The sequence below is a fragment of the Heterocephalus glaber genome, unplaced genomic scaffold (assembly GCF_053883595.1).
Source record: "Heterocephalus glaber isolate CG9 unplaced genomic scaffold, H.glaber_assembly_v1.0 deba00001504, whole genome shotgun sequence".
NCBI classification, from domain to species: Eukaryota; Metazoa; Chordata; class Mammalia; order Rodentia; family Bathyergidae; genus Heterocephalus; species Heterocephalus glaber.
In genome coordinates this window covers 27,547,183-27,563,710 of record NW_028258324.1, presented here as the reverse complement: position 1 = coordinate 27,563,710, position 16,528 = coordinate 27,547,183, and the positions used below count along the sequence as shown (strand labels likewise).

Below are 16,528 nucleotides of genomic sequence, written 5' to 3'. Positions count from 1 at the left end.
GGCAGGAAAATCACAAATTGGGACCAGCCTGGGCTACATAGTGAGTTCAAGACCAGCCTGAATGACATAGCAAGACCCTCTCTCAAAAAACAAAAACAAAACAAAAAGAGATCTGTAAACACAGTGTTGAAGGTAGTTTGGCTTCTTTTGAGTGCTTATTCTAAAGTGTGAAAAGAGAGGAATGACTTAAAATAGAATTGTTAAGTAAAGGGGAGGCAAACTTAAAATTTTGGAAAATTCTCATTCTATCCATACTGGAAAAAATGAGAAAGTTTGTTCAAGAAAGAACAAGAAGGGTGTGGCTAAATTTGACTAGATTAGTTTGGAAGGGCCATCTCAACCAAGCTGTCTATTCAACAATAAGTGGGGAGCTTAACTAGCTATCTCCACACAGACCAAGTCCTGCTGTCCAAGTCAATTGAAGAATAACCCTAAAGGCAGTTTAGAGATCATCAGGGCTGCACCTCCCAATACAGGCCCTGAGCACAGGGCTGAGGGAGCAGAGTAATTCCAAGACTCTTCTCTCCACATTCTGCTGCCTTGTTCCTTGGCTTCCTGGGTCAAGCTGCAGCAGGCCCAGGTGGAGTGCAGCCATGATGGCTGTCCCCTGGAAAGTGCAGTGGCAAACCTTAGTGCTGTCCTCGTGGTGTTATCTCCACCAGCTTGCAGAGTACACAAGCAATGAGGGCTGGGCCTACCTCCACCTCAGTCTCAAAGGCAGGAGCCACCTAGAACCTCAGCTTCATCATTCTAATGGAGAACTGCCTTGGGGGAAAGGCCACCACTCCAGTGAGCCTGAGAGGTGAGAACTCTTCCTCAGTGGGCCTAGAAGGCAGAACATGCAGACAAAGAGGACTGTTCTTTACCCTAATGGATCTCAGCCTTACTTAGGACCTGTTACCTCACTCTTCTGTTTCTCCCTGTGGAATGAAATACCTTTCGTATATCTGTCTCACCATGTGATCAAAATACACAATGAATGTTTAAATTTTTTAAAATTTATGACAGTAAAAGACATATTGCCGTTAATCCCCCTTGCTTCAGACACACTTATCCCATTGTTAGTGCCACTTTATGAAGCTGTTCTGGAAGTCCTCTTTAATGAGTGTCTTTATGAGGTGTGATAAAAAAAAATATAGTGAATACTGCTGCCCAGTGCCATCTAACAAAAAGGCAGGCTTGTAAAAATATTATGGTGTGTCTTCATCTACCTTATTCACTGGCACCGTGCAACTTCTGGCTCTTCCCAAAGTCAAAATGACCATGAAAGGTAAACATTTTAAATCTATTCAGGCCACTGAAGCAGCCACAACAGTACAATTAAAACAATCACCAAAGAGGATTTTCAGAACTGCGTCAGAAAGTGGAAAGAATGACAGGATAAGTGTGTTCAAAGTGAGAGGAAGAATTTTGAGGGGGACTAATGCAATGTGTCTTTTACTGTAATAAATTTTTAAAACTCTAAATACTCACCATATTTTTCAGTCAAACTTGGTACATGTTTGATTACACAAGTGACTAGCTGGAGAATAGTTTGTCTCATTATGAATTATACCTTGAACCTTACCCATATCTTATTTAGATGATATAGATAAGACTTTGAACTTGAACTTCAGAGTTGATGCTGGAATGAATTAAGACTCTTAAGGTATTGGGATGGAATGAACGTACTTTGCATGTGAGAAGAATATGACTAGTAAGAGGCCATGGAAGGAATGCTATAGTCTAACTGCATTGCCCCAAAATTCATTTAAAAAATCTAATCACAAATGTGATGCTATTTGGAAGGGGGTCCTTTGGGAACTTAACTGTCTTTAACTGGAAGCCTCATGGCCCAATACTCTCCTACCTGAAAAATTTCATATAGATAACAGACCCAAAGTAGACAGATGGTATTTAAATGAAGCAGAACCAAGAGGGCATGCCAAGCATGATTATAAATAAAATATTCATCCCTGTAGTCTTATAGGGCTAGAAAGGAATAGGTAAACATGTGATACATAGGTCTTTGTTACTTATTGTTCACACGATGTTATTTGCAAAAAGACAAAAAAACTCAAAAGATACACACAGTAAGGGTACTTATTTTTTCAAGAGACAAACTTTATTTTATGTTCAGTTTATTTTTACTTTGTCAGGATTGATGATAAGTGTAAACTCTTTCTTTAAAGGGAAGGCAATATTCTCTTCAGTCAAGGAAGCTAAATCCAAATGCCTGGCTTCTAAGCTAAAAGGTAAATGGATGTTTGGTGTCAGGTCCTTTTGCTGGCAGAAGAAAATTATCGTGCACAGTGGAAGGTGGTGAAAATGAAGGGGCTCAGGGTGTTTAAACTGTGGGCATATGAGTGTATCTAGGTGTGTGTGTGTGTGTGTGTGTGTGTGTGTGTGCGCGACAGAGAGAGAGAGAGAGAGAGATAGGCTAGGAAGATGGGGAGGGGGTCTCCAAACTAGAAGAAAAATGGAATACACTGTACAAAGATTTTTAACTTTCCTTCTAAATGTATCCTTTTTCTTCAGAAAAATGGGTAGTTAATCCAGAAGAGACCAAACTAAGTATTTTATGTGAGTTGGAGGTAAGAAATATTTATCATACCAAACTAGCACATTGTTCTCATGAGGAAAAAAGGCTTATTTAATCTTTAATTGTTTTCTTTCTCTTTTGCTTTTTTAAAATTCAGTTTAAAGAAGACTTCATAACACTATTTGAGCCTTCCCTAAGAACATTACCCAGCATTGGGCCACCACCCATTCTGGCATACAGACAAGAGCGATCCAACCTAGACATTAACTTCAGGGTGATTTCAATTCATATTTTTGTTGTTATTGTAAAATGACATAAAATACCACAAAATGAAAATGGTACCGGGGATCGAACTCAGGACCTTGCGCTTGCAAGGCAGGCCCAGTGCCACTGAGCTAAATCCTAGGCTAAAGTGAACATATTTTTTAAAAAGACAAAGTGTTGTCAGGCGTGATGTAGCACACCTGTAATCCCAGCATTTGGGAGGCTGAAGCAGGAAGATAGCTGAGTTTGAGGCCAGCCTGGGCTACATAGTAAGTTCAAGGCCGGTCTGGATTGCATAGCAAGCCTCTGTCTCAAATCAAAAGGCAAAGTCCTCAGGAACCTGGACTAGGCTTTAGGATGGCTGTGTTTATTTCCTAGGGATGTTTAATAAAGCATCACAAGCCAAATGGTTTAAAACAAAAGAAACTTACTGCTTCTTAGTTCTGGAGGGTAGAAATCTGAGATCAAGGAATGGACAGGGCCAACATTATAGGGGAGAATCCTTCCTTGTCTCTGGCCAGCTTTGGTGGTGGGTGACAGTCCAGGAGTTCTTTGGCTCACAACTGCTTAACTCCAATCTCCACTTCAGTTTTCACTGTGTTCTCTCTCATTCTCTGGGCACAGTTGTCCTTCAGGATTTAGAGAGTTATGATGATATTCCAGAAAAGGATGACATGACTGTATTTGAATAAATGTAAATTTTTGTACATTGTTGTACATGAAAAAAATAAGACAGCCCCCGAAAATAAGTCCTGTTGTGTCTTTTGAAGCAAAAATTGATATAAAACCTAGTCTTATTTGGGGGGAAATACAGTAACTCTATCTTCCCTATTTGGTTCGCCTCAGCTCCTGAATTACCCTCATAGCACAGATAGGATTCAGAGCTCCAACATGGGGCTTCCTTTGAGAAGGGAGTTTCATTCATTTTTGAAAGTTGACAGTTGCTCGTAGTGGGCTACACAGTAATGTCAAGACTTTTTCCAACCTAGCACTTATTGAAAGAGTTAATGGTATTCAAACACCTGAGACCCTTTTCATAAAATTGAGTATGTTAGCCTGGTCTCTTGCATGTAGTCACATTCTCCTCCCTCACAGTGTCAGCAGTCATTTCTGCACAGCTCTTAGGGGGCCCAGTTGTGCTCTACTGAATGGTGGCAAAATGCACCCCAGGCATCCCGGTCCTCATGAGCCCTTGACTAGAAGCAATGTCATATACTAAAACAGACAGATCTTGCTGACTAGATGCCCTCTGGTACAGGATCTCAGCACCTTGAAAATTCTCCACCAAGTATTTTAGGAGCCCTTCAGGTCTCTCTGGAGTCCTCAGAAAAGATTGCCCATCCCCTTCACCTCTGCTGTCCCAGTGGACATTCACTGGCTTTGTCTGGGCCCTTGTTCCTTCTGTTCTCAGAGATGCTGGTCCTCTGTACACACTTCATCTCTCTCTTTCTCAAGGATGAAGAGGAGGAGCTATCACCCACATGTGAATTTTGCGGAAGCAATCTCCAGGCATTTCTTTCTAGTGTGGATTGCATTTACTCTGAATCAAAAGCATGTGTAAGTTCTAAAACAGGTTGTCTGAGGAAAGAGTGTTATTTTTAAACATTTGTAGTATCTCGCCCTGCTTTTTTCCCTTAAACTGCCATTCTTGAAACAGGGAAATGCAACTGACAAACACAATGGCAAACCAGTTCACATTCCCTAGAATGGTTCTAATTTTAAAAACTTGATAATAGCAAGTGTTGGCAAAGATATAGAGAAATTACAACCAATATACACTGCTGAGAGGGAATAGAAAGTGGTGCAGCTGCTTTTGAAAACAGTCTGGCAGTTCCTTGAAATGTTAAACATATAGTTACCACATGACCCAGTGATTTCATTACTAAGCTTATACCTATGAAAATGGATAATATATGTCCATGCAAAAACTTGTACACAAACATTCAAAGCAGCATGATTCTTAATAGACAGAAGTGGTAATAACCCAATTGTACATCAGCTGAAAAATGAATAAAATGAGGTATATCCATCCAGTGAAATATATTCAGCCAGAAAAGAAGTCCTGAAACATGCTACAACATAGATGAGCCCTGAAAACATGATGCTAAGTGAAAGAAGTCAATTATAAAGTATGACATTCCTGGTTCCATTTATATGAACTGTAAAAAATAGGCAAATGGAGAGAAACAAGAAGTAGACTAACAGTTTCTGGAAGCCAGATGGAGAGGAAGTGACTGCTAATGGGTTACAGCTAAAATTGATTGTGGTGACAGTTATATAACTCTGGATATACTAAAAACCAATTTTAAAAAATTTGAGTTACACTTTTGAAATGAGTGAGTCATATTGTATGTGAATTACCACTTAATAAAGCCGCAGACAGAAAAAAATAAAAGTTACGGTAGACTTTCATATAAACCCCATTAGCTGGTTTTTTGGTTTTGTCCCCTCTAATCATCTTCATCTAGGGCTGATGAGATGAAAATGACTTCTATGTTTTTTTCAGACTTCCTGTTGTCCTCAATTCCAAAATCTGATTGACTGTATCTATGAAGAAAAACAAAAAATCAAAAGCTCTAAACCTGAATTAATCAGTATTAAACCTCACAAAGCCTATGGCGCTGAAGTTGATAGAATGAAAGCAAAAGCAAAAGCCCTGCGGAGGTAACTTTGAGCCCTGGATATTGAAACTCAGATAGGCCAACTTAATTGGAAAGCTTTTCATAAAATGAACTTTGTTAGCCAGATGTGGCAGCACATGCCTGTCATCCTACCACTCTGGGAGGCTGAGGCAGAAGAACCACCAGTTCAAGCCCAGCCTGGGCAACTTAGTGATTTAGGGAGACCCTGTCTTAAAATTTTAAAACTGAAAAAGGGTGAGGGATATTGGTCAGTGTGAAGGCCCTGGATTGAATCCTCAATACTGGGCGGGGGAACTTTTTGTTATTGTTGTTGTTGTTTGAGACAGGGTCTCCTTATGTCCCTTGAGATGGATAATTGTGAAAGATGTGTTCCCTGTAAAGAAAGGAAAATTAGCTAAAGCAAACATGCAAGCCTATTACAATTTCTGATGGGTGTCAGATTGAAAAGTTCCTAGAAAATGTAGTAAATTCATTGATTTAAAGTAGAATCTGCTAATCCCAAATTTTGGGGGCAATTCAGGATTCCTATTTTGGAGAAATTTATCCATTGAATAGCGTAGATACCCACACATATACTCTGATTAAAAGCCTGGTTTCATAAGTAATAACAGATAAAAATAACACAGAATAGCATTTGAGCAGTTGAGATTTGTAGTATACTATTCAAGCTTCAACAACATTTCAGATTTCTGCATGATATTTCTGATTTTGTAGAAAACAGGAGCGACAAATTGCCAGACATCTCACTGTGGTGCGAAATGAACAGATGAATTTACCTGTAGAAGGTGAGTTCATCGACGCTAACGTTATAAACCAGCTGTAAAATGTAAAAAAGCTCAGGTATTTGACCAAAAGATAAAATTAGTGTATTTGAAAGTCATATTGAAATTCTTTTATTTTTAAGTAACATAAAACCTGTATCAATCAAAATGGCTCAAAATAAAATCTGGTGTTTCAGCCGTCTGACTTTCGGCGTTCTTAGTCTACATCTCATTGTTATTACATTAAAGTCAATGAGCAATATCTATAGAGCACTTACAGACAGCAGCAAGGAACTTTCAAATTTACTGTCTCTTGTTTTATGAAGTACATACTACATTTTGTTTTCAAGCTTGAGTATGGAGTATCTGTCAAAAATAAATCACACTACTTTCTTCACATATTGGCTGTGTCTACCCACTGCCCAACAGAGCTGTAGTGTTGATGTAGATGAATGACCCTTGATTTTAGAATGAGAAGTCCTGGATTTATATTCTTGCTTCCCTCCTTATAGGTTTCTGATTCTGAATAAATTACTTAGTCTTTCTGAGCATGATGCTCTTTCTCTACCACTTAGAGCTATTTAGAGGAAGACATTTTTATAACTAAATCCTTAATGCTGTGTAACATTTCTTGATATTCAACTGTTTCTGGCTAAAACAAAGGGCTGGAAAATTCTACTTAATAAAAATTGCCATTTTTCTTTTTAAAGAAAAGAATATTCTTATTTTTTTAACTAAAGTAGTTCCTCGCTAACTTAATGAAGGCTCTCATTTTTCTTTCTTTAAAAAAATGTCTAACAAATCAACATATTTGCAATGGGGTTTGAATTTTATTTTAGAAGAATGGTTTTTAAAAATTTAAAACATTTTTGTCATCTTTTTCCTATTAGATTCAAAGAATTTCAGAACTATTTCTTATCAACTTTCTGTGGATATTCCAGAAAAAAAGCCAACTGATGAGGAACCATTTTATTTCCAACTAATACAGAGTAACATATCCATTGTTTGTTGTGATTCTAGGAAAGCATGCGGAAAGGTAACTCATTTGTAATTTTTTATTTGCTCTTTTACAAAAATCAGTTTTACCTGAAATTTAAAAAGCTTTCATGAGGGCTGGGGATTTAGCTCAACTGTGCTGCTGCCTGCCTTGTAAGCCCAAGGTCCTGAGTTCTATCCCCAGTACCAAAAAAAAAAGTTTTCATGAAATGTGTCTACATGACACCTTTAACTAGTTGGCATTTCAGTTCATATTAGGCCTTGAAATAATGTCTTCTAGATGTTTCTGATAAAGTCTTTTATCTTCAAATATAATAGTTACACATTAAAGAATGTTTGGAATCCTTAGAAAATTAAAAAGAAGGGGAAATAATTACCAAATATCCAAATCACTTTCCTCAAACATTAATATTGCAATATATTCTACACTTGAATAATATGGTAGCAATATTCCATATGATTATTTAAATTTAAACTATTTAAATTAAAATGAAACAAAATGTAAACTATAATTCATCAGTCACATTAGACACATCTTGGGTCCTGCATAGATATATGTGACTCATGGCTGCCATGCTCTAGTGCAGAGATACAGAACATTCTTATTGTCTTCAAATGTTCTATTAGATCGCACTGTCCTAGACTTTTTTCCTTGCTTATTTGTATTTTTAACAAGCTTATAATTGTAGCATATATGCAATTTTTCTTTTTAAACTTAATTATAAAATCGTATTTTCTATACTATATGTTACATTAATTTTAATAGCAGTGTGATTTTTCATATAAAGTATTTAACCATTTCTGTTATTGGACATAGATGCTATTACATTTTTTCTATGCTAAATAACATTGCTTTGAATAGCTTTGTGTATGTCTGTATCTAAGCATAGTTTCTCAGAACAAATTCCCAGCAATTAAATTACTGAGACCAGTTTGTGTTTCTCTTGGGTGATACAGAATCTCAGGGATAGCAATAATCTTACTCAAACACATTTTTTTCTTTTCTTTTTTCCCCCTTTGCACCCCCCACCCCCCAGGATTGAACTGAGGATTTAACTCGGCCTTATCACTGAGCTACATTCCCAGCCCATTTTTAATATTTTTTTTTTTTTAGCATTCTTGGCTTGAACCTGGGATCCTCTTCCCTCCACCTCCCAGAGTGCTGAAATTACAGGCCTGTGCCACCAACTCAGCCCGTGGACATTATTTTTTAAGTTTGATTACCAGAACACAGTGAAAAGTAACAAAAACCCAAGGAAACCTGATTCCATAACCAAAAACCTAGAGGAATAATGCCTAATAGGAAAAGACCTACAAAACGTTGAAAATGAAGTAATCTAGCATGTTTATGACAATGAAAGATCACCTTGAAAATATGTGGAGGAAATTTTTTAAAAAGAAAGATGGGCTGTAAGCCTTTGGATTACATGTGCAGAAAAAATAAAATTTTCCGAAATAATTCATACCAAAAAAGAAAAAAATAATATATATATGGAGGAAATAGAAAAAACTGATATATCAGATTTGAAATGAAAAAGATAAACTTATAGAAATGAAAATTAGAACTGAAATAAAAACCTAAAAGATAATAATAAAAGTAGGTTAGACTCAACTGAAGAGAGAACTAATACCCTGAAAGAAAGGTTTTTAAAAACTTTTTTTAAAGGTAAGGGACACAGAAGAGAGTATATGATGTAAAGCTCTAAAATATATTTATTCAGAATACATAAAGAAGTGCAGAAAGATGATGAGACAGAGGTAATATTTAAAGAAATGCTGGATGATAGTTTTCCAGATCTGATAAAAGAGACCATCAATCCACATATTTAAGAAGTCCAGTTACAAAAATGAATTATTGAGGATGATGGTATAGGGGTAGAGAGCTAGCCTCACTACAGGCCCTGAGTTTTTCTCTCTCTCTCTTTTTATTTTATTGGTACATTTTAGATATGCATAGTGATAACATGCAACATAGGGAATTTGTACCTGTATATGATATATCTTGCTTCTTCTTTTTTCCCCACCCCTTCTTTGTACAAAATCTTTGTTTCCACTTTCTTCTTCTTTTTTTTTTTTCTTGTCCCTTCTTTCCTTTCCCCCTCTCCTGCCCTTGTTCCCATCTCATTTGGACATTTTCTTCCCACTTTTCCAATGTCTATTATGCATTTTGGTCCTTATTTATACTTTCAGTTTCTCACACCAGAGAAATCATTCGATATTTACACGTGTGTCCTGTTTATTTCACTTGAGTATGGCCTCAAGGTGCATCCATTTAGTTAGAAGTGTCTCAAGCTTATCTTTTGTATTACTCCATTGTATAAAAAAAAATCATATCTTCTTTATCCATTAATTGATTGATGGACATTTGTGCTGTTTCTAAGATTTAGCTATTACAAACTGTGCCACTATAAATGTGGGTGTGCATATTTCGCTGTGGGATGATGCTGTTAATCCTTTCAGGAAGATAGCAAGACAGGGAATAGCTGAGTTGAATGGAACCTCTAGTTTCAGTGTTTTGAGGAATCTCCACACTGATTTCCACAGTGGTTGCACTAGTCTACACTCCCACCAAGAGTGGAGAAGGGTTCCTTTTTTTGCCACAACCCCACAACCATTTGTTTTTTTTGTTTTTGTACCAGGGATCGAACTCAGGACCTTGGGCTTGGAAGGCAGGCGGCAGCACCACTGAGCTAAATCCCCGGAGCAGCATTTGCTATTAGTTGTTTTCTTGATAATTGTCATTTTTTCTGGAGTGAGATGGAATCTCAGTGTTGTTTTAATTTGCATCTCTCAAATGACCAGTGATGTTGAACATTTTTCATATATTTATTTGTCATTTCTACTTCATCTGAGAAGTATCTGTTCATTTCACATGCCCATTTTTGGATTGTATCTTTAAATTTGGGGGGGGGTCTGGGTTTGTTTGGGTTTTTTTAGTTCTTTATATATTCTAGATATTAATCCTTTGTCTGAGGAAAAGCTGGTAAAATTTTTTTCCTACACTATGGGTTGCCTCTTCACTCTGTTGGTGGTTTTTTTGTTTTGTTTTGGGGACTTTTGGGGGGTTTTTTCTGCTGCACTTATCTTTAATAATTGGTCCTAGTTGTTGATTCTTTGTGATATTTCCTGTGCAATTGGGGCTTTGTTCATAAATTCTTTGCCTACACCAATGTCTTCAAGAGTTCTACATATTTTATCTTCCAGCAGATTATGTGTTTCTTTTTTAGTATTTAGATCTTTGATCCATTTTGATTTTAGTTTAGTGAATGGTGAAAGATTTGGGTCTAGTTTTAAACTTTGGCATGTGGGAAGCCAGTTATTCCAGCACCATTTATTAGAGGCTATCTTCCTTCCAGGGAAGGTGTTTGGCTCCTTTGTCAAAGATGAGGTAGCTGAGTATGTTGGAGTTCTTTCTGCATTTTCTAATCTGTTCCATTGATCCTTGGATCTGTTTTTTTGTTGGTCCCACGCTGAATTGTTTTTTGTTGTTTTTGTTTTGTTTTTTGTTTTTTTAATCACAATAGCTTTGTGGTATAATTTCAAGCCAGGGATTATGATGCCTCTGGCCTTGCCTTTGTTGCCCAGAACTGCTTTTGCTATTCTACATCTCTTCTTGTTCCAAATGAATTTTAGGATTGTTTTCTCTAATTCTGAGATATGCTGTTGGTATTTTGATCAGGATTGCATTAAATCTTTTTTTTTTTTTTTTTTTTTTTTGGTACCGGGGATTGAATTCAGGACCTTGCACTTTCGAGGCAGGCGGCAAAACCACTGAGCTAAATCCCTGGCTAGGATTGCATTAAATCTGTAGAAAAATTTTGGAAGTATGGTCATTTTCACTATATTGGTTCTTCCTACCCAAGAACAAGGGATATCTTTCCATTTTCTGATATCCTCTTCGATCTCCTTTTTCAAGTACTATAGTTTTCAATGTAAAGGTCTTTTAGTTCCTTCTTTAGATCTATTCCTGGGTATTCCTTTCTTTTCTTTTTCTTTTTTTTTTTCTGTACCAGGGATTGAGCTCAGGACCTTATGCTTGTGAGGCAGGCACAGCACCCCTGAGCTAAATCCCCGGCCCCTTGGATGCTATTGTGAAAGGTGCAGTTTCCCTAATTTCTCTCTCAGTGAGTTTGTTATTTGTGTACAGGAATGCTATTCATTTTTGAGTGTTGACTTTGTATTCAGCTACACTGCTGAATTTGGTTATTAAATCTAGAAGTCTTTTGGTGGAGTTTTTGGGGTCTTATGTATTATGTCATATGCAAATAATGATAATTTAACTCCTTCCTTTCCTATTCTATTCCTTTTATTTCTTTCTCTTGTCAAATTGCTCTGGGTAATGTTTATAGAAAGAACTATATTGAATAAGAGTGATTTCAGTTTTTGACAATTTAGTATGATGTTGGCTGTTGGTTTGTCATAGATGGCTTTTATCAGATTGAGATAAATACTGTCTATTCCAGTTTTCTGTAGGGTTTTTATCATGAATGAGTGTTGGACTTTGTCAAAGCCTTTTTGTCCATCTATTGAGATGATCATGTGGTTTTTGTCCTTGGTTCTATTAATATGGTGTATTACATTTATTGATTTACATATGTTGAATCTTCCATGCATCCCTGAGATGAGTCTTAGTTGGTCATGATGTATAATCTTCTTGATGATTTGCTGCAGTCTCTTTGCCAGTAATTTCTTGAGGATTTTTGCATCTATGCTCATTAGGGAGATTGGCCTGTAATTCTCCTTTTTGGTTGGATCCTTTTCTGGTTTTAGTATCAGGGTAATGCTTGCTTTCAGGAATGAATTTGGGAATATTGCTTCCCTTTCAGTTTCCTTAAATTGAAACATTGAAAACAACAATTTCATGAAATTGATACATTGAAAAGTATCAGCATATGTTCTCTAAATTTCTTGTAGAATTCAGCAGTGACTCTGTCAGGGCCAGGGCTTTTCTTTGTTGGTAGGTTTTTTGTTTGGTTGGTTGGTTTTTTTGAAACAGGGTCTCACTAATGTAGTTTAGACTGGCCTTGAATTCTCTATGTAGCCCAGGCTGGTCTCCAACTCACAGTGATCCTCCTGCCTCAGTCTCCCAAGTGCTGGGATTACAGGCATGTGCCACCACGCCCCACTTCCTGTTGGTACTTTTTTTGTGCGTGTGTTAAATTCTTTTATTGGTACATTCTAGGTATACAACACAATTACATTTCTCATTGGGAATTGTGCCTTTATATAATGCATCTTGGTTCTTATTTTTTCCCCATTCCTAGCCCTCCCTTCACCCCCTCCACCCTTTCCTATTTACAAAGACTTTATTTCCATTTTTTCCATTTCTCAGCATTTTTCCTTTCCCTTCTTTCCTTTCCCCTGCCCCTCCCACTACCCCTACCCCTTTGGACCTTTTCTTCCTATTTTGCATTATCGATTATTCATTCTAATCATTGGTACATTTTAGGTATACAATACAATGACATTCATCATTGGAAATTTGCCCCTTTACATAGTCTCTCTTGGTTCTTATTTTTCACCCTTGCCCAGCCCTCCCTTCAACCCCTCCAGTCCTCCCTATTTACAAAGATTTTGTTCCTATTTTTCCATTTTCTCATATTAATCCCATTCCCTTCTATCCTTTCCCCTAGCCCTCCCACTTCCTTCCCCTTTGCCCCTTTTCTTCCTATTTCACATTACCTAGTATACATTTAGTCCTTATTTACACTTTCAGTTTCTCACACCAGAGAAACTATTCAGTATTTACACATGTGTCCTATTTATTTCACTTAAGAGTATTGCTTCAATGTGCATCCACTTAGCTCTAAATGTCTCTAATTTCTCATTTTTTATGGCTGAGTAGTACTCCATTTTATAAAAAAAAACACATTTTCTTTATCCAGTCTCCAGTTGATGGGCATTTGGGCTGTTTCCAAGTTTTAGCTGTTACAAACTGCACTACTATGAACATGGGTGCACATATATCACTGTGGTATGATTCTTTTAATTCTTTGGGGAAGATCCCCAGCAGTGGAATAGCTAGGTCAAATGGGACTTCCAGTCCTAGTTCTTTGAGGTATCTCCATACTGATTTCCACAGTGCGTGCACCAGTCTACACTCCCACCAGCAGTGGACCAGGGTTCCTCTTTCCCCACAGCCCTGCCAGCATTGGTTATTGGTTGATTTCATGATAGCAGCCATTCTTTCTGGAGTGAAGTGGAATCTCAGCGTTGTTTTCATTTGCATCTCTCGAATGACCAGTGATGTTGAACATTTTTTCATGTATTTATTTGCTATTTCTACTTCTTTGTCTGAGAAATGTCTGTTCATTTCAGATGCCCATTTTTGGATTGGGTCTTTAAATTTGGGAGGTCTGATCTTTTTAAGTTCTTTATAGATTCGAGATAGTAGACCTTTGTCTGAGGAAGAGCAGGTGAAGATTTTTTTCCCAGATTGTGGGTTGTCTCTTCACACTGCTGGTGGTTTCTCTTGCTGTGCAGAAGCTTTTCAATAAGAAGAGATCCCATTTGTTGATTGTTTGTGCTAGTTCCCGGGCAACTGAGGTTTTGTTCATAAAATCTTTTCCTACACCGATGTCTTCAAGGGTTCTACCTAACCTCTGTTCCAACTGGTTCAGAGTTTCTATTTTAATATTTAGATCTTTAATCCATTTTAATTTTAGTTTAGTGCATGGTGAGAGATATAGGTCTAGTTTTAATCTTTGGCAAGTTGAAGCCCAATTTTTCCAGCACCATTTATTAAAGAGGCTATCTTTCCTCCAGTGAGGGTGTTTGGCTCCTTTGTCGAAGATGAGATGGCTGAGTGTGTCTGGTGTTGTTTCTGCATCTTCTAATCTGTTCCACTGGTCCTCAAGTCTGTTTCTTTGCCAGTGCCATGCTGTTTTTATCACAGTAGCTTTTTAGTTTTTTGGTACGTTTTTAATTACATCTTCAATTTCATTGACTGATATTGGTTTATTTAGGATTTTGATGTCTTCTTGATTCAGCTTTGGTAATTCATATGTATCTAGGAATCTGTCCATTTCTTCTGTGTTTTCCATTTTATTAGAATATAGGTCTTCATTCTTGGGGCCGGGGATTTAGCTCAGTGGTTCCGCTGCCTGCCTGTCAAGCAGAAGGATCTGAGTTCGATCCCCGGTACCCGCCCCCAAAAAGAATATAGGTTTTCAAAGTAAGTATCGATGATTTTCTGGATTTCTGCAAGATCTGTTGTGATTTCACTCTGGATTTGAGTGTTTTCTTTCCTTTTTTTGATAAGGTTTGCTAAGGGTTTTTCATTTTTATTTAATCTTTCAAAGAACCAACTCTTGGATTCATTGATTCTTTGTATTGTTTTCTTAATCTCCATTGCATTAATTCCTGTTATATTTATAATTTCCTCCCTTGTATGGGTTTTGTGCTTGACTTGCTCTTCTTTTTCCAGAAGCTCTTGGTTCATTTGTCTATTTGGGCTCACTTTGTTTTTCTGTTTTTTAACCACTATAAATTTCCCTCATTGGACTGCTTTCATTGTGTCCCACAAATTCTGGTGTGTTGTTTTGGCATTATCTTTTAATTATAGAAACTGTCTAATTTCTTCTTTAATCTGTGACCCATTGGTTATTCAGGAGGGTGTTACTTAATTTCCATTTGTTTACAAAGTTCTTGTGGTTTCTTTTGCCATTGATTAGCTTGCCAATGATTAGCTTGAGAGCCAGGCAGTGGAACCACTGAGCTAAATCCCAGGCCTCCCAAAAAATAGAATTTTTTAAAAATACATCCAAATGACAAGAAAGCATGAAGGAAAAAATAATAAAGGGACAAGTAGAAAGTATCAAGGATTTCCAGTAATTATATAAAGTAAAATAAATGAATGAGCAGTTAATAGACAAAGACTATGGAAATGAATTTTTTAAAAGAAAAAAAATCCAACTATGTCCTATGTATAATAGATATAATTACACAAAAATTAAAAATACTGCAAAAGTATAAATTTTAAATTAATAAATAAAAAACATATCATGAAAACACTAATACTATCAGATACTAACTGGGATGGGTATAAATTTTGCAATATTGAAGAAAGAAGTAAGACATTAAAAATATACAATGTATGATCCTACTTATGTAAGATTTATAAAAGACAAAAATTATACTGTTTAGAAATGATAGGGCTGGGGATTTAGCTCAGTGGTAGTGCACCTGCCTCACAAGCACAAGGTCCTGAGTTCGATTCCCAGTCCCCCCCCCAAAAAAGAAAAGAAATGATAATAGTATCAACAAAAGCAAAGGAATTACTATGAAATGAGACTAGCAGTTGAAAGGAAGAGTATTGATATTGGATGGATATTTAGGGTGAGGGCTTCAAGAGCATCAGCATTGTTCCATATCTCCCCCATGTCTCCCCACTGTTCCATATGTCACCACCCAGTTATGTAGGTGTTTGCTTTATGATTACTCATCAGTGAAGCAGCATGCTTTAGCTCTTGATGGACATATTCCAGATCTCATAATTTTTAAATTATGGGACAACACATTTCCAAAAAAGGGCAATATTTATGTGAAATCTTAGATTGTTTTATTGTTTAACCCTAGGAATTTCTATATCCACTTTAGTACAATTCAAGATTAGGAATTCATTGAATTAAATTGAATGTTCAGTTCACGACAAAATATTGTAGGGTACAAATTCAATCCCACATTGAACTTAACATATAAAATAGTTGAATTTGGAGATACATTAAGGAGCATCTTCCTGCATGTCTTTCTTCACCATCCCACACTCCACTAGTGTTGTGCTCAAAGGAACTTCAAGAGGAATCTTGAAGAGACACTAGCTACTGTAGCTTATACTGGAGTATTTTTCTCTCTTTGAAAGTCATCCCTTTACTGAAGTAAAATTTATATATAGTAACATTCACCATTTTAAGTGTTTGGTTCTAAGAATTTTGACAGAGTTAATGTGATCACCACTACAATCAGGATGTAGAATGCTGCCAATGCACTGGGAATAGTTTTTGTCTTTTTGTTTTTATAGTAATGTATGTATAAAGTAAAAAATAAAAATTTCAAGCAGATATGTAACATCAATAGATATATAATGTCAAAATTCCATCAGAAAAGTTTTATCAAGTTATATCACTGAGGCTGGTCATGGTGGTATATGCCAATAATTCCATCACTCTGGCAGGCTGACATGGGAAGATCCAAAGTTTAAACCCAGCTTGGCCAATTTAACAAATTGCAAGACCCTATCTCCAAAGGAAAAAAAAGGTTATACTGCAAGGGTTAGGAAAAATCTCTAAATGATTACTAAAAACATCCCTTGTTTAAGCAGGGCCAAACATTTAGACTAAGGAAAT

At 36.7% G+C, this 16,528-nt stretch overlaps 1 protein-coding gene across 4 annotated transcripts in view; it reads left to right on the top strand.

Moving 5' to 3' along the window:
• Erich6 (glutamate rich 6) overlaps positions 1–16,528 on the top strand; it is a 40,780-nt gene that overhangs the window by 11,636 nt on the left and 12,616 nt on the right. For 2 of the 4 annotated variants that reach the window (XM_021253123.2, XM_021253132.2), the window contains 7 exons: positions 2,172–2,234; positions 2,518–2,573; positions 2,679–2,795; positions 4,241–4,342; positions 5,292–5,449; positions 6,142–6,212; positions 7,079–7,224. In XM_021253123.2, the coding sequence (XP_021108782.1) occupies positions 2,172–2,234; positions 2,518–2,573; positions 2,679–2,795; positions 4,241–4,342; positions 5,292–5,449; positions 6,142–6,212; positions 7,079–7,224 (713 nt within the window). The remainder of the gene's footprint in view (positions 1–2,171; positions 2,235–2,517; positions 2,574–2,678; positions 2,796–4,240; positions 4,343–5,291; positions 5,450–6,141; positions 6,213–7,078; positions 7,225–16,528) is intronic. The other 2 variants (XM_021253128.2, XM_021253138.2) reach the window with 2 other exon arrangements.